The 24,706-nt window shown below is 38.3% G+C and overlaps 1 protein-coding gene and 1 pseudogene across 1 annotated transcript; both read left to right on the plus strand.

Annotated features, from left to right (window-relative positions):
• Positions 1–424: 424 nt before the first annotated feature.
• Positions 425–16,851, plus strand: LOC105999363 (cytochrome P450 2C21-like). The gene is given in 10 exon segments (XM_013034337.1): positions 425–722; positions 1,244–1,539; positions 2,545–2,707; positions 3,654–3,802; positions 5,853–5,942; positions 6,330–6,503; positions 7,413–7,554; positions 10,373–10,560; positions 13,675–13,816; positions 16,306–16,851. Coding segments are annotated over 9 exon segments (1,461 nt in total). The 5' UTR covers positions 425–722; positions 1,244–1,308; the 3' UTR covers positions 16,488–16,851.
• A 1,855-nt stretch (positions 16,852–18,706) lies between these two features.
• LOC105999353 overlaps positions 18,707–24,706 on the plus strand; it is a 12,234-nt pseudogene continuing 6,234 nt past the window's right edge.

Here is a 24,706-nt window from a genome sequence, read left to right on the forward strand (position 1 = left end):
GGGGCTTTGCCTGGATCTGGCCAGGGGAGGGCAGGTGTTTGCCCTGGGGGCTGGGGCGACTGGAGGCTGCGTTCAGAAAGCTGCAGGGTTCTCTCCATGCTTCCCCCTGTCCAGGGTGCACGGACCCCGGTTGTTCAGCAGGGGCTGCAGTCTCAGTGTTGTGCTCTGGAGGCGGGGTGCGGGGGAAGGAAGATGCTCCCCAGTTCCCGCAGAAAGACGCAGCGCTGGTCCCGAGGCGGAGGGCTGCTGAGAGGCGGGGCGGTCCTCCGCCGCCGGAGGTGCGCTCCAGCCCCGGGCTTGCCCGCAGGTCCAGCTGCCGCCGGACGCCTGGATGTCCTCAGTCAGTAGCTGTTGGAGGATTGAGTTCGAGGGTCTGTAGCCAGGCACTGGTTGGCCTATGTCGGACTCGAAGCTGTGTGTGGTTTTTCTTTCTTCTCTAGGCTGCCTCTCTGTTTCCCTGTACTGTCTAGAATCCCCGTGAATTCTACTCTCCTCAAAACAGTTTTTTCTTTAATGCGCTGACTCTTCTCTGTGCCAGAGTTGCCCGAAGAGCATGGAGTAACTGCTCAGCCATCTTGGGTCTCGCCTTGTCTTTTGAGTCTTGAAGTTTTTTTCCCCATTGGCCTCTACACACCTTCAAACATTTGTAATGCCCTTGCTGGAGGACGTTTCTGCCCCATGGCAGAGCAGTGAACGCCGGCTGGGACTACAGGACCCCCCTTGTGAGAAGTGGGTGTGCAAGGAAGACAGTGAGGGATGCGTCCAGGGGCTTTCCTCTGCTGCGTGTGTGAGCAGTTCCTCTCCTTGATGTGACAGATCCCTCGCAATTGACGATTAACCACACATTGCTCTGTGGAGTGGCTTCATTTCTACCAGATGCAATAGAGGCTCTGCTGAGAGAATTAAGGCATCTCTGATATGCTGGAAGACAAGACTGGTTTCCTAGCCCCCAAATACCTGCTCTGGACTTTTCCCTTTTATCTTTAGGGAAAAGCACTAGGAGAATGCTTCTTTCTTTATGGTATGATGGTAAATTTTGACACAGGGACATTCTTTTTAATCATTCACCCAAATCATGCAGGTATCCTGTTGGAAATGTAAGAGTTTACAACTTTATTGGGGAAGTATGGCCCTTCTGACCATAACTACCACCGAAGAAGGCAGACTTCGGTTTTACTTAGATAATTAAGAGAGGGATTATCGCTGAGAAAAACATTACCTTTGCTTTGATTTCTACCAGCAGGCCAAAGTGAACTGAAGATAAGCAGAGTTTACCCAAAGTTTGAAGGCTTTGTACTTCGGTAAACCATGTGTGCATTATTCATAGAAGCCTTGGGATCTAAACTTTCAATTGCACTTACACAAAGTTTGTCAACTGATCTCCTTATCCTCTTGGGGCTTGGTCTTTCTTTGGTTCTTCTTTCTCTATGGAAGGGAAACAGCGTCAAAGGGAAGCTCCCACCTGGCCCCACCCCGCTCCCAATTATTGGAAATATTCTACAGTTAAATACTAAGAATATTGTCAAGTCCTTAAGCATCGTAAGCATGATTAATTTTTTTCTTTTAGTTGATTGCAATAAGTGAACCATATTAGTCTTAACGCTAAGTAAAATAGGGTCCCAGGAAGTGTGTTTTAAAGAGATAGGCTCTTTGGTCACTAAGGTATGGCTTAAGAAATCTACAGCTGGAAAGAACTCTATGTTGTAACAAGACCACAGCACTAAAATTTCCTGAAGAAGACACTGATTTGATATAACCATGTTGACAGTTTCTATTATATTTACTGATTGAATGGGTCAATTTACACAGCAGTAGCTCTCTGAATCCTGATGGAATGAATGGTCAGAAAACTGAGTTTTCCCTGAGATAGCTAATTACCAGAGCACTGCTTCTAGAAGATCCTTCCTGTGCTTTGAACTCTCAGCTTCTTCATTTGTTAATTCTCAGCTTGGGGAATTTTTAAAATCTGTGAGCTGTGAATTCCATGTCATTAAGATGTAAACAGTGATGTCTTTCAAAGGCTATTGATTGTGGCATACTTGACAGTACCTAAAAATGTGTCCTTTGTATCAAGTACTATCCTAGGTGCGTGCAGATGATCTTAATATTTAAAAGCTTCTGGTTATTATAAAATGTAAAGCGCAGAGATTGGGCATGTGCTATGACCAGGCTACCAAGTTGTCATGTGTTTCTGAAACTTAGAGTGTTAAGAAGGGTGGATAATGAGGACGGCGTACGTGGGAGGTTCTTCCTTTAAAAAAGAAGAGGAAAACATCTTTTAAGTACAGATAGATACAAAGGAGAAATTTGAAGTGATTATACTTTTGGCAGGAAAAGTTAATGAAATAACAAAAATAATAATGGCAATGTTATTAATGATACAGCATCATTACCACTCAATGTAATTTTCTATTAAATTGCTCCTTTTATTATAATGGGTAAATGAATATTAAAATGATTCTTCAGAAGGATTATAAATATTTCTGTTATTTACATAAAGCAATTACAATCTGCACTTTTCTTGTACTTGTGATCCTTTCCCAGCTAGCAAAAAAGTATGGCCCTGTGTTCACTGTATATTTGGGCATGAGGCCCACTGTGGTGTTGTATGGATACAAAGCAGTGAAGGAAGCTCTGATTGATCGTGCAGAAGAGTTTGGTGGTAGAGGGAGTTTCCCAGTGATGGATAAAGCCATCCAAGGATTGGGTATGTTTCTTTACTGGGGAGAACGTTAATCAGATGGCAAGTTGTAAATAATTCGGTTAGGCAAAGAAATTGAGAAACTACAGCATTTGGAGAATACATTCCTTGTTCCCCCCCACCTCAAAAATAACATTTCAACTTCCTGGTATTCATTTTGTTAAACTGTAAGTTGTTCAAAGGAGTTACACCCTTGGAATACTTCCCTGCATGTAACATACTTTAGTCAGTTTACTTATGTGTGTATATATATATACATGATCCTGTATATGTTTTCATGTATGCTTATAATTTAGATCTAACTTCCACATGTGTGAGCGAATGTGTGCCCTTTGTCTGTCTGTCCCTCTAGATCTTGTCTTGACTTTGGAGGTCTGACATTGACCTTCATTGGTCCTATGACCACATTAAGTAGGAGAGATAAAACAGAGGGAAAATGTTTAAATGTGAATTATTCTCTGCCAATGTTGGCCTCTTTTCTGAGGAATACACTGTCATTGTGATTCCTTCTACTGTAGAAGAGTTGTCTGACCTTTTGAGAATTTCCTTCTCTTGATGAACCTCCTAAGGTTCACTTGCAATCAGAAACAAGAAATTTACGTATGACTTGTGTTCACCATGATTTATTAGCTGTGTTGTCATAGAGCTAGCATTTTGCTTTTATGATATTCAATGTCCTTGTTGGTAAAACTGCAACAAAATACTTGGTTTACAGAACTATGCTGAGGATTTGAAGAACTAACCTATGAAGAACTAAGTAGTGTGTCAAGTCAAGAGTCCCAATAGTAAAATAGATTCAGTTAGAAGAAGTGGCAGGTAAAGTGGAGCTCAAGATGATATAGTTATGGCTTTATAAATCTACTTAAGTGTTGTCAGCATTTCATGAGATGAAAAGTCTAACTAGAATTCACTATGATAGAGGATGCTGTTCTGTGCTTTTTTCTTCCTATAGGAATTGTTTTCAGCAGTGGGGAAAGATGGAAGCAAACCTGACGTTTCTCCCTCATAGTTTTGAGGAATATGGGGATGGGGAAGAAAACTATTGAAGACAAAATTCAAGAGGAAGCTTTGTGTCTGGTGGAAGTATTAAAAAAACAAATGGTACATATTTACTTAATTATTAAGAATAATTCTTAGGATAGACATGATATTTTTAGAAACAGTGTAAGAAAAGTTTATGGAGTCTCAAGTGCTACTGACGTTTACTTTTTCCTCACTTAACTAGTGAGACATAAAATATAACATACTTTCAGGAAGAAATAAGCTTTTTTATTTTTTTATTTATTTTTAATTTAATTTAATTTTTATTTATTTTATTTTTTTAATCAATTTTTTTTGTCTTTTCTTTTTTGGTACTGGGGATCGAACCCAGGACGTTGCACTTGCTAGGCAAGCGCTTTGCCACTGAGCTACATCCCAGCCCAGCAATAAGCTTTTGATATAGGCCAAGTTAATATAGGCCTTTGTTTTCTTCATTATTATTCTTTCATGCAAGGTTCATCTCTGTGGGTTAGCAGAAGAAGAGACCAAGTATTGGGTTTTAATAGATATTATATGAGAAATGATTGTGTACTTTATTTGTATATTAAATAGAAGTTTACTCTTACCTGGTTCTGATTCTCATAGTGAGTATGAATTTCTTTCTACTTCTGCTTTATCGCATACTCCTGGAAGTTGCTTTCACAGGTTGAGCAGAACTGTTTGCTCCCCCTCCCCCTTTTTTATTTGGTCAGTTGTGGGGCTTGAACTCTGGGCTTGGGAACTGTTTGCCCTTTTAACTTACCCATTTTAAACCAGCGAGTTTTTTCAGAGTGTTATGGTTGTTACTATGCAGAGGCAGGGTTTGGATGCCACCCACAAAACAATAGGATATGAAAAGTCTTATAACTCACACCATAATACTTTCAAGAGAGCAGTGTCACTACAGAAACATCTGAGAATGTAGTGAAAGAGCAAGGAAAGTTTCCAGGCTTGAGTTTCCACAGTGGTAAAGAAGCGGGGCTAGGACTCCTTGTGTGGACCAGGGATTGCGTAGTTTCTACTTCATGTTAGTGTTAAAGGAGGGATCATTGAGGCTTTTGATATACTCGTCCAGATGTGAAGAGAAGAGTAAGAGTAAGGGAGGATGAGGCTTTAAAGCTGTTAGCAGTTAAAATCTAAAATAGTCATGTTCTTTATGACACTAGGAAGTATGCTTCTGGCTGGAGGTGTGGCTCAAGGAATAAGAGTGTGACAAAAAAGAAAAAAAAAGGAAGGAAGGAAGGAGGCTTCCAAAACACATTTTTTCACATAACTGGATATAACTCCACTTTGTGTATTTTTCTACAAGAAAAGCACATTTGATAATCTCAACTCTGTTTTATTAAACACAATTACAAGTTACCTCAATCTCTTGATTTTTTTTTCCTTTTTGTGCCAATCTTGGGGCTTGAACTCAGGGCCTGGGAGAGGTTCCTAAGCTTTGTTTTTTTGTTTTTTTTTTTGCTCAAGGCTAGTACTCTACCACCATAGTTCCACTTCTTTCTCTCTCTCTCTTTCTTTCTTTCTTTGGTGGTAAATTGTAGATAAGAATCTCAGAGATATGATTCTCATGGACTTTCCTGTCTGGGCAGGCTTTTAACTGTAATCTTCACATCTCAGCCTCCTGATTAGCTACGATTATAGGTGTGAGCCACAGGTGCACAGCAATCTCTTGATTTTTTTTAAAAATTAATTTTATTGTCAAGGTCATGTACAGAAGGGTTACAGTTACATACTTAAGGTAGTGAGTATATTTCTTGTTGAACTTGTTTTTTATGGGTGCCACTTAGTAGTAACCACACTGAGACATAAATGCACATGTTTAAGTAGAAAAATTACATGATCTCTAAATGAATTTCTCTTTGGGAAATAATGAAAAGAAGAGAATATGAGGACAGAATTAACAAGTAAGCTGGGGTTCACCAGGCACGTTTGTTTGGGGAAACATGAGCAACAGTCATTTGTGCCTGTGGATTACATAGTGGCAATGACCTGTCTTGGTAGTGAGTGTGAGGTAGATGTGAGAATTGTGTATTAATTACTAACTTCTGCTACTTTTAGGATTGCCTTGTGATCCTAGCTTCCTTCTGGCCTGTGTCCCCTCAATGTGATCTCTTCCATCATGTTTCAGAACCATTTTGACTACAGTGATCAGAAACTTCATGCATTGATCGAAAGTTTTCATGATAACCTCAGAATTTTAAGTACTTCCTGGGTACAAGTAAGGTTTATTTTCATTTAAATGTGACATTGCTCCTGCACCCAAGGGTACTTGCTCATTACTCAAAAGCTAGTAGTTGGATTCTGAGAGTTAGAGGGAGGAAAACAGGGTCTGTGAATCCTGGGACCAGCAAAGACCAGACCAGTTAGGTAAATGTGCACAATCTGCAGAGCAATAAGTTCCTGAACTCAGATATACTGTGTGTGTTGGGAAGTTTCTTAATTTTTGTGATGTAGTGTTTCTTCATTACAAGAAGAATTTTACCCCTACTGCATTGTATTGTAGGAGGCATGTTTTATTCATCTTTATTTAGCATTTAGCAAAGTGCTGGCATGCAGTGAGTGTGAATGCTCACAGTGTGTTAATGAGTACTCCTTGCTCTTTCAGCTCTGCAATGCTTTCCCTGCTTTACTTTATCTCCCAGGAAGTCATAACAAGCTCTTTAAAAACATTGCTCACCAAAAAAATATTATTTTGGGGAAAGTAAAAGAACATAAAGAAGCTCTGGACCCCAGTAATCCTCAGGACTTTATCGACTATTTTCTGATTCAAATGGAAAAGGTATAACATGACCTTGATTTTCAACTTCATGTTTCTGAGTTATGTGATTCATAGATTACCTTTGATCTCCTTAGGAGAATAACATTACCTTCCTAAAGATATACTCTTTGCTTGTGTAACATTGTTTTCTGAAAATCATATTGAGTGTCTTGGAGTATTTTAAAATTCTCATTGGGAAATAAGTTTTTGGAAGTTATATATTTATCATTTTAGAAATGTTTCATATTTGAAGGTATATTGGAATACAAAACACACCTATAAAGATTGAAGGTAAGAGGCCATACTACATAAAATAACCCACATGAGTGGAAGATCTTACAGGCCAGGAGAATACAAGAATGGGTAGGAATCTTGAGAGTCTTCACAGTTGAGATAGGTTTTGGGGATTTGATAAGGAGCATGAAAGAAAGCCAAGGAATGGTACATGTATATGGTAACCACATGTGTGGAAAGATTGAGAAGGTTATCTTTCCTGTAATTGAGGAATGGTAATGATTGTCATGACAAAGGAGTTTGGGAAGCGATACATCTTGGGAGTATGTAGGAAGGAAGGCTTGGATGGGAAATATAGACTTGTTAAAATAGACAACACATTCTACAACTAGCATGGAGTAGCAATGAACAATTTGAAACAGTTTATGTTTGAAATAAATGACAAAGGAACTGATTTTCTTTAGTAAAGGTGAAAGTACAGATTTAGAAAAGACTTGGAAGTTGGTAACGCTACATATTAATAATTTGGAGGGATCCATATATATATATATAATTATATATATATATATATATATTACCTTCAGCTATAATGCACTTATCTCTGATTAATTTAGCAAATGCTTGTGTTCTCTAAAAGCACTTTATGATGTTTCAAACACCTCTTTTAACCAAGTAATTCTCACTCATCACTGTTAGGAAAAACACAACAAACAGTCTGAATTTACCATGGACAACCTGATCACCACTTGTTGGGATGTGTTTAGTGCAGGAACAGAGACAACGAGTACCACGATGACATATGGACTTTTGCTCTTGTTGAAGCATCCTGAGATCTCAGGTATGAGTATAGGTAGTGAGTAGGGGAAAATCCAGGTAGAAACTGGCAGACAGCATAGAGAACCAGCTCACCCTTGACTTGGCTACACATTGTACAAGGAAAATTTCCATCATAGCATAGGAGTCTACCATTGGACAGATGTGATTAAAATGAGATCGCAGTAAAGAAACCAAATGAAATGCTTAAGCAGCAGCAGAGATTGGAAGGACAATGTCGCTATTCTCCCTCCTATGATTCAGAATCCTCTCTTTGGATTGTGGGAGATGTAGTAACAATTCTTAAGGAACTACACATTTTTCTGCATGAAGAGTTTGTTCCACAGGTTTTCTATGCCTAGGTTAGGTATGTCATGGTCAATAGATACTCAAATTCATTATAGAAAGGATTATACCCCAATAAAAATCTCTTCTAATATGACTTTCTGAATAAAGAAAAATGTCCTGACAAATGTAACTTCTCTTGTAAATGCAGACTTTCTACCTTGTCTCCCTCTTTTTTATTGGGTGTTCATCTACATCAACACTTTCTTTATGGTTATATCATAGTTTGTGTTTTGAAATTTTTAATAGGGATAATATCCTGATATTTATCTCATGCTAACACCACCAAAAGTTTCCACTGGTTTAAGGACCTTTTCCTATGAATAGGAGATATTCCATGAACTGTACAACTTAGATGCAAAATTGGAGTATGTATTTGATAGGACATACTGTATAATATGATGTGATCTAGGTTTCTCTCAAATAATACACTCTGTCAGTCATACAACTTCACTGATGGCTTATGAGAGATCTGTGTTGGTTATGAGAAAGTATATATTATTCTTAAGCCTTTAAATTCTCTGCATATTGCACAAGCTTTTCTTCTGTCATATTCTTTATCACTTTGATATTGCTTTTCTTTTTGGATCTTCTTTTGCACCATCTTTATGTTCCTGAATCTATCTGTCTGTCTTTGCCTTTTCTGTCTCTCTCATATGTGTGTGTGTGTGTAAATATAAAAAATATATATTTACATTTTTGTTGCCATGCTATCCTTTCCTTATTTTTGTCTTGAGTACTCTGACTACTAACATGACAACTCTCTTCTAGAAGGAACTTGAGCCTCTCAAGGAAAGGTGAAGTTCAAAATTTGTTTCAAATTATTAATTTTTCTTTTGCATTGTTGGGATTTTTTTCTTTTTTAATATATATTTTTATTGTAAAGATACTGTACAGAGAGGTTACAGTTACATGAGTAAGGTAATGAGTACATTTCCTCTCAAACATTGTTACCCCTTCCTTTGTTTTTCCCCTACCAACCCTTCCCTCCCCATCTTCCCAACTTCTCCCATCCCCCCCAAAAATTTTCAACATGGTGTCTTATAAATCTCATTGTTACAATGGGTCAACTTGTATCCTTATTTCAGCTTTTCGTTATTTCCCTTCCACTTCCTAAATTATAAAAAATGTATATACAAGATGCAGGGCACCAGAATCAAATACAGTGAAAATAGGGATTATACCATGGGGGAAGAACATACAACAGAAACAAACAAAAAAAATCACATAGTACATTTTTTTTTTGGTAGGTCGTGGGGCTTGACCTCTGGGCTTGGGTGCTGTCCCTCAGCTCTTCAGCTCAAGGCTAGTGCTCTACCACTTGAGCCATAGCATCACTTCTGGTTTTCTGGTGGTATATTGGTGATAAGAATCTCACGTACTTCCCTGCCTGGGCTGGCTTTGAACTGTGATCCTCAGATCTCAGCCTCCTGAGTAGCTAGGATTACAGGTATGAGCCACTGATACCCGGATGATTTTTTCTTTATAGCTGTCAAACATAGAATTTTCATAAGCTCCATTACAAAGTCACATTCTTTGGGTAGTAGAAAAATACTACTTGATCTAAGGCAGTAGCAACATGTAGTTACAGATTTCAATAGTAATGACTTCAGATTCCGAGTCTTCTAGCAAGCAGCCATGTCACCTCCATCCTCTGACTGCCTTGCCATGTCTCTCAAGGCCACATATCACCCAGTGTGCTAAGGGATCATAGTCTCTGAACTAGTTTAGTTTTAAGCTACACAAAATAATACTTAATCCCTTGAACTATTTTGAAGAACAGTAAAATAATGAATATATGGTAGATCAGTCATACATTACATTCTAAATAAATGTTACCTTCTTCTCCTATGCTAAACAAGTAAACATCTATTTTTGTTGTTATTTATTAAGAATTTAACACAGGTGGCACTTTCTTAGAATTTTCATACTTTTAACAAACTGGCATAGACAAAGTGGTTATATTACAGAGTCTTCAGTGATATACAGATTCCAGATTTCTGAAGCTGCTGAGCAAAACTTGACGAATTAAGAAGTAAAGTTGAGAAATAGGTTTAATAGCATGTTAGTACTATATATAATATATTAATAATCTATATAATATATAATGTTATTATATATTATAATACTATATAATTATAGTATATTATACTATATATAGTATTTATATATAGTTCTATATATACTATATACTATAATATAGTAAGGAATATATATAGTACGATATATACCTTATAGAACTATATATATATATATAAAACTTACTATATATATCACTATATATACATGTGTGTGTGTGTGTGTGTGTGTGTGTGGTGTGTATACACAGATTAGCTTTCTCATGAGCTTCTAATTTATCCAGAAGACAAACTCCTTTTTCCCTATGGAGAAAGTGACAATTTTTCTATCTCCCCACCTCCTATCACAACATGATAATGATTAAGAGATTATGTAGAAGATAATTCTTTCCATATACATTCTGATTCCTTCCTGGCCAGTTAAAATCCATGAAGAGATCCCACGTGTGATTGGCAGGCACCGCAGCCCCTCCATGCAGGACAGGAGCAGCATGCCCTACACGGATGCTGTGGTACATGAGATCCAGAGATATATTGACATCCTCCCCATCAACATGCCCCATGTGGTGACTAAGGACATTCAGTTTAGAGACTTCTTTATCCCAAAGGTAAGAAATATTCAATCTATAGTCGAAGGAATCCCAGGCTGTCAATGATCATGGAAGTACAATGATAGATTTTTCTGACACTTTACAGGTATGGTGCAGCCATAACTCAGACATCTTACCCACTACCACTACCTTCTAGTTTGTTGGTTCAATTTCCCAAATCTAATGGTACTTAGATTCGTACAGACTTCAGTACTTTAAGAACGTCTCACTTGGTCTGTTCATTAGCGTCTTTTGCTGTCCACTTTCCTGCAGCAATAGTTTTTAGTCTAACTCAATGTACTTCATGATATACAACAATGACTCTTTCAACCCGAAACCCTCCTCAAAGTTCTATCTTACCACCAGTTTCTTTTCCTCAGGCAATCTGTCCTTCTCTTCCTCTAGATTTACATACTTAGCTATACTTACACAATTCTGTTTCTTGTCTCCTTGTGGACGGACTTTCTTTTATCTAAACGTAACTTTTCTACCTGTGTCATGGCTCCTTTATATCTCTCTTTTCCAAGGATCTCTCTAAAATAGTCACATTTTTCATTTCTTTTTCCCTCCAGTGCACTTATTTATTTATTTGCAATTTTTAGTGTTTCACTACTCTACATATGTATGTGCTAATATATCATATGATAATATTTGTACCTTCATCATCCTTTCCTTTTGTACTTCCTCCTCCCAATGGCTTCCCTAATAGCCCCTTTCTAAATTCATGTCCTTATTTTTGTTTTAATCTGATTGTTTTAGGTCTATATTCTACATATGAGAGTAAACATGTTTACCTTCTTGAGTAAACATGTAATATTTACCTTTATGACGTACTTTGCTTAACATGATTATTTCCATCTCCTTTTTTCCTGAAAATAACATAATTCCATTTTACATGGATTCAATACATAAACATATATACACACATACCACACAGTCTCTTTTATCCATTCATCATTTTGTGAGCATCTAGGCTGGCTTTGAAGTCTAGCTATTATGAATAATGATGTTACAACTCGGGAGTGGTATAATAAATGTCCAGGAGTGGTATAAAAAGATCACATGGTAGTTGTATTTTTAGGGTTTTGGAGGAACTCCATGCTGATTCCTGTAGTGGCGGCACTAGTTCACATTCAACTAAAAAGATCTCAGGTTGCATTTCCCCTACATTTGCACCAGCATTTGTTGTTCATATTCTTGAAGATATACATTCTGACTGGGATAGGAGCAAAGCTCAATATCATTTTGATTTACATTTCCTTAATTACTAAAGTGGCTGTGGCTTGTATTTGTAATCTTAGCTGCTCAAGAGACTAATTTGAAGGATCATGATTTGAGGCTAGACTCCAAAATAATCAGCAAAAAGCAGGACTATAGATGTTACTCAAATGATAAACCTCTAGCCTAGCAAGCATGAAGCCCCTAGTTTAATCCCTAGAACCACCAAAAAAAGAAAAAAGATCTTCAGTACCTCTTCATGCTTTTATTGGCCATTTATCTTCTTTGGAAACTATTATTTGTCTGTCTATAAATTGAGTGTGTAATTTAGTTTAGTGTTTAATTTTTGGAATTTTTTCTGTTACTGTTGGTTTTATTTTATTTTATTATTTTGACCCTAGGACTTAAACTCAGGAACTGTGTGCTATCTCTGAGGTTTTTTTTTTTTTTAATTTGCTTAAGGCTAGTGTTGTACTCCTTGAGCGACAGCTCCTCTTCTGGGTTTTTTGGTGTTTAATTAGAGATAAGATTCTTACAGTTTTTCCTTCCTTGGTTTTAAAATGTAATCCACAGATCTCAGGCTCCTGAGTAGCTAGGAGTACAATCATGAGCCATGAATGCCCAGCTTAGAGTTGTTTATATATTCTGGTTATGAATTCTTTGTAACTGAATAACTGGCAAATGTTTTCTCCCAGTCTGTGGTAGAAATCGTTTACCTCTTTTGTTAGACTTTTGTTTTCCTGATTTCTTTCTTAGTCTGTTTATTGTTGGTTTATAGACAAACTACTGGTTTTTGAATGTTGATTTTTGTATCCTGGAATGTATTTTTCCAAATACATTCATCAGATATAAGAATCTTTTGGTAGAATACTTAGAGTCTTTTAAGAATAAGATAATAACATATACAAACAGGGAAATTTTGACTTCTTCCTTTTCTATTTGTGTTTTCTTTATTTCTTTCTTGGCTTATTGCTCTGGCTAGAAATTCATTCACTAAATTGAATAAGAGTGGAAAAGTGGCCAGGCACTGGTGGATTACATCTGTAATATTAGCTACTCAGGAGGCTGAGATCTGAAGATCACGGTTCAAAGCCAGCCAGGGCAGGAAAGTCTGTGAGACTCTTATCTCCAATTAAGCACCAGAAAACTGGACGTGGAGCAGTTTTAAAGTGGTAGAACACTAGCCTTGAGCAAAAGAGCTCAGAGACATTACCCAGGCCCTCAGTTCAAGCCCCATAAATGACAAAAAGACAATACAATACAAAACAAAAAAAAGAATGGAAAAGTAGACACTTCTGTCTCATTCTTTAAGCACTTAAGAGAAAGTGCTTTATTTCCATTTAGTACAATGCTATCTATAAGTTTATGTTGAAGTATGTCCATTGTATTCCTAGTTTTTAAGGACAGTGACATTGTCCTTGTTAGATTATATTGCAATTGATCTGTCAAGAGCAATGCATGCTAGGTAGCTTCCTTTGTTTTCTGTAGATTAAGTGCAGGTGTCAGACTTTAGACTTAAGACCCGTTCATCTTGGCCATTAATTATTTCTGTGACATAGCAAATAAATTCTCCTTTTTGTGCTTCAATCTCTTCATCAACAAAACAAAAGGCTTAGTTGACATGGGTCTATTTTTTTAAAGTTTTATGATGTCCTTTATTTTTTTTAATTTTAATTTTTGCTGGCCACAGGGCCTGAACTCTGGTCCTGGGTACTGTTCCTCAGCTATTCAGCTGAAGGCTAGCACTCTACCACTTGAGCATCAGCCCCACATCTGGCTTTTTCTGCTTATGTGGGGCTGAGGAATCGAACCCAGGGCCTCATGCATGCAAGGGAAGCACTGTACCATTGAGCCACCTTCCCAGCCCCTTATGATGTCTTTTATAATTTGATGTATCCATTTCCTTTCTATCAGGGCACAAAAATCTTAACATCTCTGAATTCTGTCCTGCATGATGAGAAAGCATTTCCCAATCCAGAGCAGTTTGACCCCAGCCACTTTCTAGATGCAAGTGGTAACTTTCAGAAGAGTGCCCCCTTCATGGCATTTCCAGCAGGTAAGCGAGCTTCCCTGCCACCAGTGTACCAGGAGTTAATGAGTGCTTTGCATGAAGGCCCTCTGGGCTTGATAAACTGCCATTTCTAGGAGGCCAGAGGCACAACTCCCAAGTTCTAGATTGTTTCTCCTTGGGTCCCTTCCCAGGATTCCTACGAGTCTCTCCTAGACATCCAGTTCTACTGATGCTTTTCTCAAGAACCTTAAATCAGATCACTTAAACTTACTGAGCACCTTTTATGGGATTTTATCCCATGCCAGATCCCAAGATTCAAATATGAATAATAAACAGATTTCCCTTCTAAGTGAGACAAATGAACATCCAAGGAGACTGAGATGTGATGCATGCTGAGCTGAAGGCTGCTGTGGAAACTCGAAGAGAGAAGCACCTTTACCTAGTCTTTGGAGAGTCAAGGGCAGAGTAGTGGAAGGCTAAGGGACATTGTTGCACATAAGTATTTCACTCAATTTGTAAGCATCCTTGGAAATAATTAAGTCTTGCATTCAATAGATGAATTAGATAATTTCAGGGGAACATGTTTTCAAGAGGGCCAACAGGATTAGGGAAGTAATAAAGTGAAATGGTGAGTACGCGCATCAGCAGGCAGATGCCAGAAGCATCTAGAACAGAAAGGGAGACCCAAGGCAAAAGGGGGTGCTGCTGGAATGCCAATGGACTTTCAGCTCAACTGAAAATGCAGGTACTGGTACAATTATGCAGCCTTTGTCCAAGCTGTGACTCTGATTTTTTTCAATACCTCATCCTCTGAGTTCATGGAGAACCTGGAAGAATCTAACTCAAGGGTTAATGCAACCCAGGGAAATTAGTTTTCTGGGAACAGGTAGGCATAAAGAACATTAACAACGCAGAATAGATGTAGAAAGAGAAAGAAATGAATATTTAGCACATCCCAAGGAAAGCAGGAAGCAGAGTAACTTAACACAGGGCAGAGATAAGATTTGCTCCTGCTCGTTTGTCTAAGACAATGTGTATAATATGACCCTTGGTGCTGTGCTTCCAACGTGCTGTGCAAAACTCAAAGCCACTCCTTGATTTCCTACTTGCAGTCTTTCTGCCTGTAGTTTGGACTCCACCATGGTTTGAAATTTCTATTTATCGCACATATTGTGCAGTCCTGTGTTGTCCTGGCACTGGAGTATCATTACCTTAAGAGCTTGTATTCAGTCTGTGAGGCAGATGAAGTTTTTTTTTTCCCTCTCTCTTTTTTGCCAGTCCTAGGGCTTAAACTCTGGCGTTGTCCCTGAGTTTCTTTTACTCAAGGAGAGCTCATTACCACAGCTCCACTTCTGGTTTTTTTGAGTAGTTTATTGGAGGTAAGGGTCTCATGGCCCTTTTTTCCTGCCCCAGCTAGCTTTGAATTGCGATCCTCCTCCTCCTCCTCCTCCTCCTCCCTCTTTTTGTTGGTCATGGGGCTTGATCTCAAGGTCTAGGCACTGTCCCTAAGCTCTTTTACTCAAGGTAGTAATCTACCACTTTGACCCACAGAGTCACTTCCATTTTTCTTTCTCTTTCCTTCCTTCCTTCCTTTCTTTCTTTCTTTCTTTCTTTCTTTCTTTCTTTCTTTCTTTCTTTCTTTCTTTCTTTCTTTCTTTCTTTCTTTCTTTCTTTCTTTCTTTCTTTCTTTCTTTCTTTCTTTCTTTCTTTCTTTCTTTCTTTCTTTCTTTCTTTCTTTCTTTCTTTCTTTCTTTCTTTCTTTCCTTCTTTCCTTCTTGTTGGTTGTGGGGCCTGAACTCTGGGCCTGAGCACTGTCAGCTCTTCAGCTCAAGGCTAGCGTTCTACCACTTGAGCCACAGTGCCACTTCCATCTTTTTCTGCTTATGTGGTACTGAGGAATCAAACCCAGGGCCTCATGCACGGCAAGCACTATACCACTGAGCCACCTTCCCAGCCCCCTTATTTCCATTTTTCTGGTGGTTAATTGGAGATAAAGAGTCTCTCCTGTCCAGGCTGTCTTTGAACTGTGATCCTCAGATTTCAGCTTCCTGAATAACTTGGATTACAGGTGTGAGCTACGAGTACCTGGATACATTTCTTTTTATACTTGGCAAAAGTATGCTCTGGATAAAAACTAGAACAGATAGTCAGTGAAATTGATCTTATCTCTTAGACTCTAGATGAGGAGAAATAAATCTGTAGAGATCTGGCTCAGGGGTAAATGAAAAGTACGTAGTCATGTATCATGTCAGTGGGAATAGGTGTGTGTGTGTGTGTGTTTACAGGAAGTTGTTACAGAAGCCTTAGAATAGTAGATAAATTGGGTTGTAGAGAAATTTTTTTCCCCCATAAAGCATGAACACAGAACTTTCTGTTGAGGAAAGGGAGGAAATCAGGTTTACACATAAATAGAAGTTGTGGGTTAATCATTCATTAATATATTTGTTATTCCCCAATTTATTTTAGACTCCCTGTGTGCTAAGAATATGAACTAAATAACTAGTCAATTTGTATGTCTTTTTTTTTTTTTTTAGGGAAACCAGTTTGTCTTGGAGAGAGCCTGGCCCGTATGGAGCTGTTTTTAGTCCTGACACACATTCTACAGAATTTTACCTTGAAATCTCTGGTTGACCCACAGGACATTGACACCTCACCAGCTGCAATTGGGATCGGCTCTGTACCCCCACTCTATGAGCTTTGTTTCATTCCGGTTTGAAGAAAGGGCAGGCAGCCAGACAGTTGAGTGGGAGTCATAGCTGTCTCCCAATGGGCAAGTGTCTCCTTGCCTGTGTTCCATCCATCCTGCACCCTTGTCTAAGCAGAAATGCCACCCCTGAACCCTGCTTCTTCTAATTGCCCCATCCTTTATGATCTAGTTCAAATTTTCCTTTGTCAAAAATAAATTTCACTGCTTTGTCTCCAATAAAATCACTAAGCAACAGGATACTTAGGCCACAGACTATAGTATACTTGTAATATATACTAAATGGAAAGCACGTGATATGTAATGCTTTATTTTAGTAGAAACTGTTCCTACTTAAAAAAATGTTCAGAATAAAATGTGAACATGGCTCATTTTACTCCTATGTATCTCATGAATAATCTCTTGATAGTTTTTCATGTAGACAATTATCTCTGGGGTCTATTACAATATAATTGTGTGTACACATGTATGATACACTTGCTGATGGCTGTATAGGTAGGTATGTGTGTTGTTTTGTGTATGTGTGCACAGAAAAAAAGGAAAGATAATTCTATCCAGAGGGGGCCACATGAAGTAAAATTTGAATTGTCCAGCAATGCATGAGGGCTGTCAAACTTTCCTATAACCCACCCATTCCTCCACTGCCCACACTGCCCATGAGGGTCTGAGCAGATAAGATCAGAAGGGAAGGCTAGTAGTGCTACAGAGTTCTTCCCTGAGAGCTGGTGGCTGATTGGGTGTGGGCCCCATGGCCTAGGGCAATCTGGAAAACAAACACACAAGCAAAACAAAGAAAAATGAATTTCTAGCCAGGAGCCGGTGGCTCATGCCTGTAATCCCAGCTACTCAGGAGGCTGAGATCTGAGGATCGTGGTTCAAAGCCAGCCCCGGCAGGAAAGTCTGTGAGACTCATCTCCAATAAACCACTAGAAAACCGGAAGTGGCGGTGTGGCTCAAGTGGTAGAGCACTAGCCTTGAGCTGAAGAGCTGAGGGATAGCGCCCAAGCCCAAAGTTCAAGCCCCATGACCAACAAAAAAAAAAAAAAAGAATTTCTGTGGCCATAAAGAAAAGGCATATTTGCATTTTCCTATTACACAGTGTATTAGAGTTCCCTCCCCTTCCTAATTCCCACCAGCATTTGTTACTGTTGATTGTTCATATTCTTGACAGTGACCATCCTTGCTGAGGAGATGTAATCTCAGTGTTGTTTTAATATGTTTTTCCTTTATGGTCAGAGAAAATTTGTATTTGTATTTGATTTATTTATTCTTGGAGATGGTCATCACTGGGTTTCTCAGAAGCAGAGATAAGGGATTTTTTCTTCCTTCACAGTATTCTCTGAGCTGACTGAAAAGTTCAAAGCCAGCTCCAAAATGTAAATAGATCAAATACAGATAATACCCCAATGTATGGTGGCTTCAGTTCTGATGTGTCTTTTGGTCATGCAAAAGGGATCTGTGAGTCGGGCACTGGTGGCTCATGCCTGTAATCTTTGCTACTCAAGAGGCTGAGATCTGAAGATCACAGTTCAAAGCCAGCCCAGGCAGGAAAATCTGTGAGACTCTTATCTTCATTTAACCAAAGAAACCCAGAAGTGGTGCTGTGGCTCAAGTGGTAGAGCGCTAGCCTTGAGCTGAAGAGCTGAGGGACAGCACCCAGACCCAGAGTTCAGGCCCCATGACCACCAAAAAAAATAGACAATTCCATAATACAGATTTTGTCATGTAGAAGGATCTCAGTAATGGTAATAGCAATATTACTAATAGCAGGATGACAATTTTAACCCTTTGTATGTATTTTCTTTTTATATTACTGATTCTAAAAGTTGATTTCTTTTATATTGGATAAATATCCCTGTGGTAAATAAAATTAAATGTATTTTCTGTACTTACCAACATTTCAGTATAGAAAGCCTCACAAGAAAGAGTAGTGTACCTTTGCTCATGTAACAGTACAAAGAGATGAAGCAGACAGCATAACATTCTTTTCAGGAAACCAGATTGACGGTCACCTGTTTATCTCACTTTTTGTGGTGGGTGGAAAGAGAAAAGACCATGGAAAGAAGTGAAACACAAGAAAATGTCTTGTGCATCCCATGGACTATTCTTAGTATAGGGCCCCACCTAATTGCAAGAGGATCTGGAAAATGTAAATATGTATGCATATGGAAAGAGGGTAAGACTATGGACTGTAGTCATCAGCAAGCAGTCTTGGCCATATTGAGTGGACAATGACAGATGGCTTAGACTCAATACAGAGACAACCAAATCTTTCCTGTGTAACTCACCTCCCATCTAAGGGTGTGGATGTGAAGCTTAGTGGTTGCCACTGCACAAATCTCAATACGCAGATGTAGACGTGCACATGTGGGCCTGGAGATGGACTAGGAGAAAGACCAGACAGGAAGTCAGGATGAGCTAAGGTCAGGATCACAAGATACGATATGTGGTTTTGTAATACCAGTTTTTAAATATCTTCATAAAATTAATTTTTTTCTCTATGGTGAGTTCCCACTGTGCTTTTGAGTCAATATTACTTAACTCACCAGATTGGGTATTTTCCTTTTTTTTTTGCAACTACTAATATAAAATACTTAAGTAGTAAATTTAAGACTGGTATGAAAATTGTGTATTAACATTGGACTGTTATTGCTCTTAGAATCTCCCTGTGATCCTACCTTCTTTCTGTCCTGGGTTCCCTGAAATGTGATCTCTTCTATCATTTTCAAAAATTGTTCTGATTACAGTGATCTGGAATTCTAAACCTTGATTAGCTATTTCCATGAAAATTTCAAAATCTCAAGCACTCTCTGGGTACAGGTAAGGTCCAGTTGTGTGCACAGAAACTTGTTCTTGGACCCAAGACCTGTGCACAGCTCACAACATACTACTCCAGAGAATGAAGGCTGCAGGGAAGGAAATCTGGGTTACTCAAGGGCAGGAACCCTGAGAAGACATAAAACTATCACCTTTGACTGAGGAAAGCATTTTAGCTAGGCACTAGTGTCTCATGCTTGTCATCCTAGCTATTCAGAAGGCTGAGATCTGAGGATCACAGTTTGAAGCTAGTCTGGGCAGAAAAATCCATGAGACTTTTAACTCCAATTAACCACCAGAAAACTGGAAGTGGAGCTCTGTGCAATTGAGTGCTAGCTTTGAGCAAAACAGCTAGGGGACAGCACCCAGGCCCCATGACAGAAAAAAAAAGCATTTTAGGCAATACATGTGTGTATGGAAAGGTTGAAGAGGGAGTATGGAGCTAGTGGGGGGCATAGTTGAGAAGGCTGTGTGCTTTTTTTATTCCTTTAAAAAAATGATCCTGGGGTTTTAACTTAGGGTTTCATGTTGCTATGGTAGCACTTTATCCTGTGAACCATGTTCCTAATCACACACCCTCTTTTTTTTCCTTTTGATGAAATATAATTGTGTTAAAAACTCACCTTTGTTTTCTAGACATGTCTTTATAACTGTCTAGAACATTTTTGCTTCCTGTAAATTAAATATTATACTGTTAAAGAACAGTATCAGTAAGTCCTCAGACACAAATTGATATTATGTGAAGACCATCAGAAATTCTTGGTTCTAAAAAAGAACTAAAGAAAGGTTACAGATTAGAAGTCTTAGGGTCTAGTGTTTTTCTTATTCCCTTTCATGCTGTATCTGATTCTGGACTGAGGATCTCAGTCCTTTAAAAGATGTTTTGTAGCAGAAGGTAAAGCTTCACCAGAAATCCCAGCTACACTGAAGACAGCCAGGAGGCTTTGGAGTTCTAAAACAAATATGTGAATAAACAAATAAACACATGAAAATCACTTTTATTTAGATTTTATCACAATGGAGAAAAAAGAAGTAGAGCTTTTAAACAGGAAATTAGTAGAGACAAATCTACTGGCAGGTAGCATAAGACAAAATAGACTAGGAAAACATCACTGTAAGAATTCTGCTCTAGTTAACCTTTCAAGTACAGAACAGGTGTGGAGGGAGCAAAAACAAAATTTCTTAGATCAACTTTAACCCTGGAGGCAGTCCACATCAAAGAAGTCCCATACTCACCACCAGTGGAAAGCTAACTTACATGGGTTAGCTGCACAGCCTTCAGAATTAGTCATTCTTTGAGACAGAGTATTGAGTTAGAGTGGGAGTGGTCTTATATTCCCGATCCTCTTGCCTCAGCCTCCCAGTGCTGACATTGTAAGTATAAGCTATCATGCCTGGCTAAAATTGTTTTTAACTTCAACCAGAGGACTTTATAAACTGGCTTTTAGTGTGGGTATCACTGGTTTCAGTGTCTTAGAATTGTTAACCTTTACATTCTAATCAGGGAAGTGGTGATAATAGACTAAATTCCTTGTGACCAGAAAAATCCATCCAAGTGGTTCTGAAGTTGCTTTGTAGCCTGTGCAAAGGACAGGCGATCATTTTGTCAGTGTTCTCTCCTTCAAACTCCAAGTATATTTTATTACAACAGATATGTCGCATTTAGTTTTTCTCAGTGTATAGAAGGAGTGTTTGATAACTAGCAAGGGTCCTTAAATATTTCCAAATCAGTTCATAAATATTCTTTCTTCTTTCAACTATACAATGAATTCATGAATATCCCCCCCTCCTCTTTTTTTCCAACTCTACATTACATTTCCTATTTTACATTATCTCCCAGGAAGTCATAGGAGGCTCTTTGAAATTGTTGATAAACAATTCAATTATTTTGAAGAAAATAAAAGAACATCAAAAATTGCTGGATCCCAATAACCCTGAGAACTTTGTTGACTATTTCCTGATTAAAATGGAAGAGGTATAATGTATCCCTTTTTACTTCAGGTTTGTGGGTGGTCTGATTTACAGATTTTTTTGAGATATTTAAACATACTTTCTTCCCTAAAATATATTCAATGCTTCTAAAAACCAGTGCTAGTATAAATCATGTTGAATGTGTTGGAATATTTTAACTTCTCAGTGGACTAAGAGTTAGAAGGTTTTATATTTACATGTTAAAAGTAGATTTTAATGGGGGGGCTGATTTGAATACATACTCACCCTTTCAAGATTGAAGATAGCATTTCACTGCACATAAAATAACCTCACGGTATACAGGAATAGATAGATATCTATAAAACCTTACGTAGGCTCTGGGAAGTCTTTATAGGTAGATTTGGAGCAAACTGTTGTTGTGCTTAAAGAGAACAAAATAGCTTTTGGAAATGGAAAGCTCAGAAATTAGATGTATGGAAAATGTAAAGATTCTATGTGAGGATCTGTGGTGGGTGTGATTGCTGAGATGGGAATGGCAAAGGCATAGGGGATGTGAAATACTAGAGGCACCAATGAGAAATCTCGATACACAGCAGAACTTGTGATTGACAGTATCAGTGAATGACATCAGACTATATTTTATTAAACAAAACCTCAGGGAGGATCTGTTCTGCTCCAGTGGATGCGAAGAATGTGGGCATCTGTAACTTTTTTGTTGTTGGTGGTGGCAGGGCTTGAACTCTGAACCTGGGCACTGTGCCTCAGCTCTTCAGCTCAAGATGAGTACTCTACCACTTGAGCCACAGTGCCACTTCTGGTTTTCAGGTGGTTAATCAGAGATAAGAGTCTCTCGGACTTTCCTTCCCCAGACTGGCTTTGAACCGCGATCCTCAGATCTTTGCCTCCTGAGTAGCTAGGATTACAGGCGTGAGCCTCGGGTGCCGGATTCAACTGTAACTCTTACTTATAGATTTTCAGTCAACTCACCTGGCCCTCAGATAAAATACTTTGGAAAGTCTGGCTTCATTTATCAAGTGCTAATGCTAGGTTGAATTGTTTTATGTTTCCATTCTCTATAAAACATTTAAAAATCACAACAATCCAATTATATTTCATATGTCCCTTCCAGGAAAAACACAATCAACAGTCTGAATTTACCATGGACAATTTACCATGGGATTTGTTTAGTGCTGGAACAGACACAACTCGTACCACCAGGCTATTTGGACTTTTGCTCTTAATGAAGCATCCAGAAGTCTTAGGTATGATTGCACAGATGGCAGATGAAAATCCAGGTAGAAATGACAAACAATGTGAATAACCCATCCTATTCTTTACTTGCCTAGATAATTAATATATAAGAAAAAAAATCCCCCATGTTAGTGTATTTTCCTAACACTTAATGAATTCAACTTAAATTAGTTAAGAGTGAAGCAAAGGAAATGAAATGTTTAAACAACAGCAAGGATTAGAACACAATGATTTTCTTGCTGTGGTGTACATTTGGGACCAATACCCTGCCATTATAATATTTATCATAGGATGTTGGCCAAATTGCCCTTTCTCAGCCCAAGCAAATATTCATTTGTCTAAATATATTTTTATTTATGCACTGAGGATTGAACCCAGGGCTTCCTGCATGCTAAGTAGGCATGTTAATTCTGAGAGATATTCTCAAATATATTAGCAAGGTAAAGACTTATGTGAGGACATATAATAATCCTCCATCAAAAAGACGTACTCTCTAGAAGCAAAGAATTGTACTTCAAACCACAAAGCTTTAATTTTATTTAATTGTTTAATGCAGAAAGCCAAAGCTAAGACCTTGCATACAATGAGCTAGTGCCCTGCCATTCAGTTGTGTTCTTATTCCATCTTGTCTTGAGATTGGCTCTCGTTCTGTAGTTGAAGCTGGCCTTGAATTTTCTCTATGACCAGAACCGAACCTGAACTTATAATTCTCCAACTGGAGACTTCTTAGTGGATAGGTTACTGGTGTATACCATATATTCTTTGGCCTATATAGTCTTTCTAATTAAAAAAAATCCTGTATCAGACCTTGGTGTCTCAGACCTGTAACCCTAGCTACTCAGGAGCCTAAGATCTGAGAATTACAGTTCAAAGCCAACAGGGGCTGCACTTTTATGTCCAATTTGCCAACAGGAGATTAGAAGTTGAGCTGAAGCTCAAAATGGTAGAGCACTAGCCTTGAGCACAAAAGCTCAGGAACAGTGCCCAGGCTCTGAGTGCAAGCCTTATGATGGACAAAAAAATTAAAAATAAATTCCCTGCAAACATGACTTCTTGTGCCAATGCAAATTTTCATTTTTAATTTTTTCTACACCACTCTTTTAAATTGTATACTTGTTGAAGAGGTCATTTCTTTCAATATTGAATCATGTTTTGTGATTTAAGGCATTAAGACATTTTCGGTGGTAACAATCCCCATAAGATTCATTTTTAGGATTCCAGAATCAAAATTTCCACCTTGTTTATGGTCCTTTTGTACTCTCATTACCCATGAGAAGTTCCTTGTGAATAGTATAACTTCAAAATACAGCCTCACTGTCCATGTGCTCTTCTCACATGACATATACTCAGCAAAATAAACTCAATTTCTCTCTCTGTCTCTGTCTCTCTCTCATTAGTACCAGTAGTGGGCTTGAACTCAGGGCATGGGTGCTGTCCCTTAGATTTCTGCTCACGACTAGTGCTCTACCACTGGAGCCATACTTCAACTTCTGGCATTTTGGTGTTTAGTTGGAGATAAGAGTCCCATGGGCTTTCCTGCTTAGAATGACTTTGAACCACAATCCCTCAATCTCAGCCTTCTGAGTAACTAGGATTATAAGCGGGAGCCACTGGTGTCCAGCTGAAGTTCAATAACTTTTTATAATACCTATGTTGATGATAGGTAGAAAGAATATGTAATATGTTTAAATAACATTTTAAAGATATTTAATATCTTTTTAAACGATTTAAATTCTAAGGAGTTGTACAAAGAAGTTTTGATTCTACAAGTCAAGTCACGAAGTACAGTGCATCTTGATCAATGTCACCTCCTCCTTTCCTTGTTCTCTTCTTTCCCCATCCCATTCGTATCCATAGATCTTCTTTGTCTTTAGACTATGTGCACATTTCTCACTTACTTCTTTTTTTTTTGTTACCCCCTCCATTGCTTTCCCCCTACCATCCCTTCCCTCCCTCCCTTCCCCGAGGTTCTTTTTTTTTTTTGATTGTGATTAAGTGATTACATAATTTCCGGAAATTCACAGTATTGTGGAATAATGATGCTCATTTAAAGTCAAAAGTTCATTCTAACTTTCCTGGAGCAAATTGTCTATCACAGTCTGTAATATATAACGGTGCTCACATGTTATATACCATAAATGTGATCAGCAGCATGGGGATATTTAGTAGTGGTTCAACCAGATGAGTGGGAGTTCTTTGTTTCTTAAGTCCTGTTAGTTTTGTCATATCAC

This window comes from Dipodomys ordii, unplaced genomic scaffold (genome assembly GCF_000151885.1).
Source record: "Dipodomys ordii isolate 6190 unplaced genomic scaffold, Dord_2.0 Scaffold188, whole genome shotgun sequence".
Classification (NCBI taxonomy): domain Eukaryota; kingdom Metazoa; phylum Chordata; class Mammalia; order Rodentia; family Heteromyidae; genus Dipodomys; species Dipodomys ordii.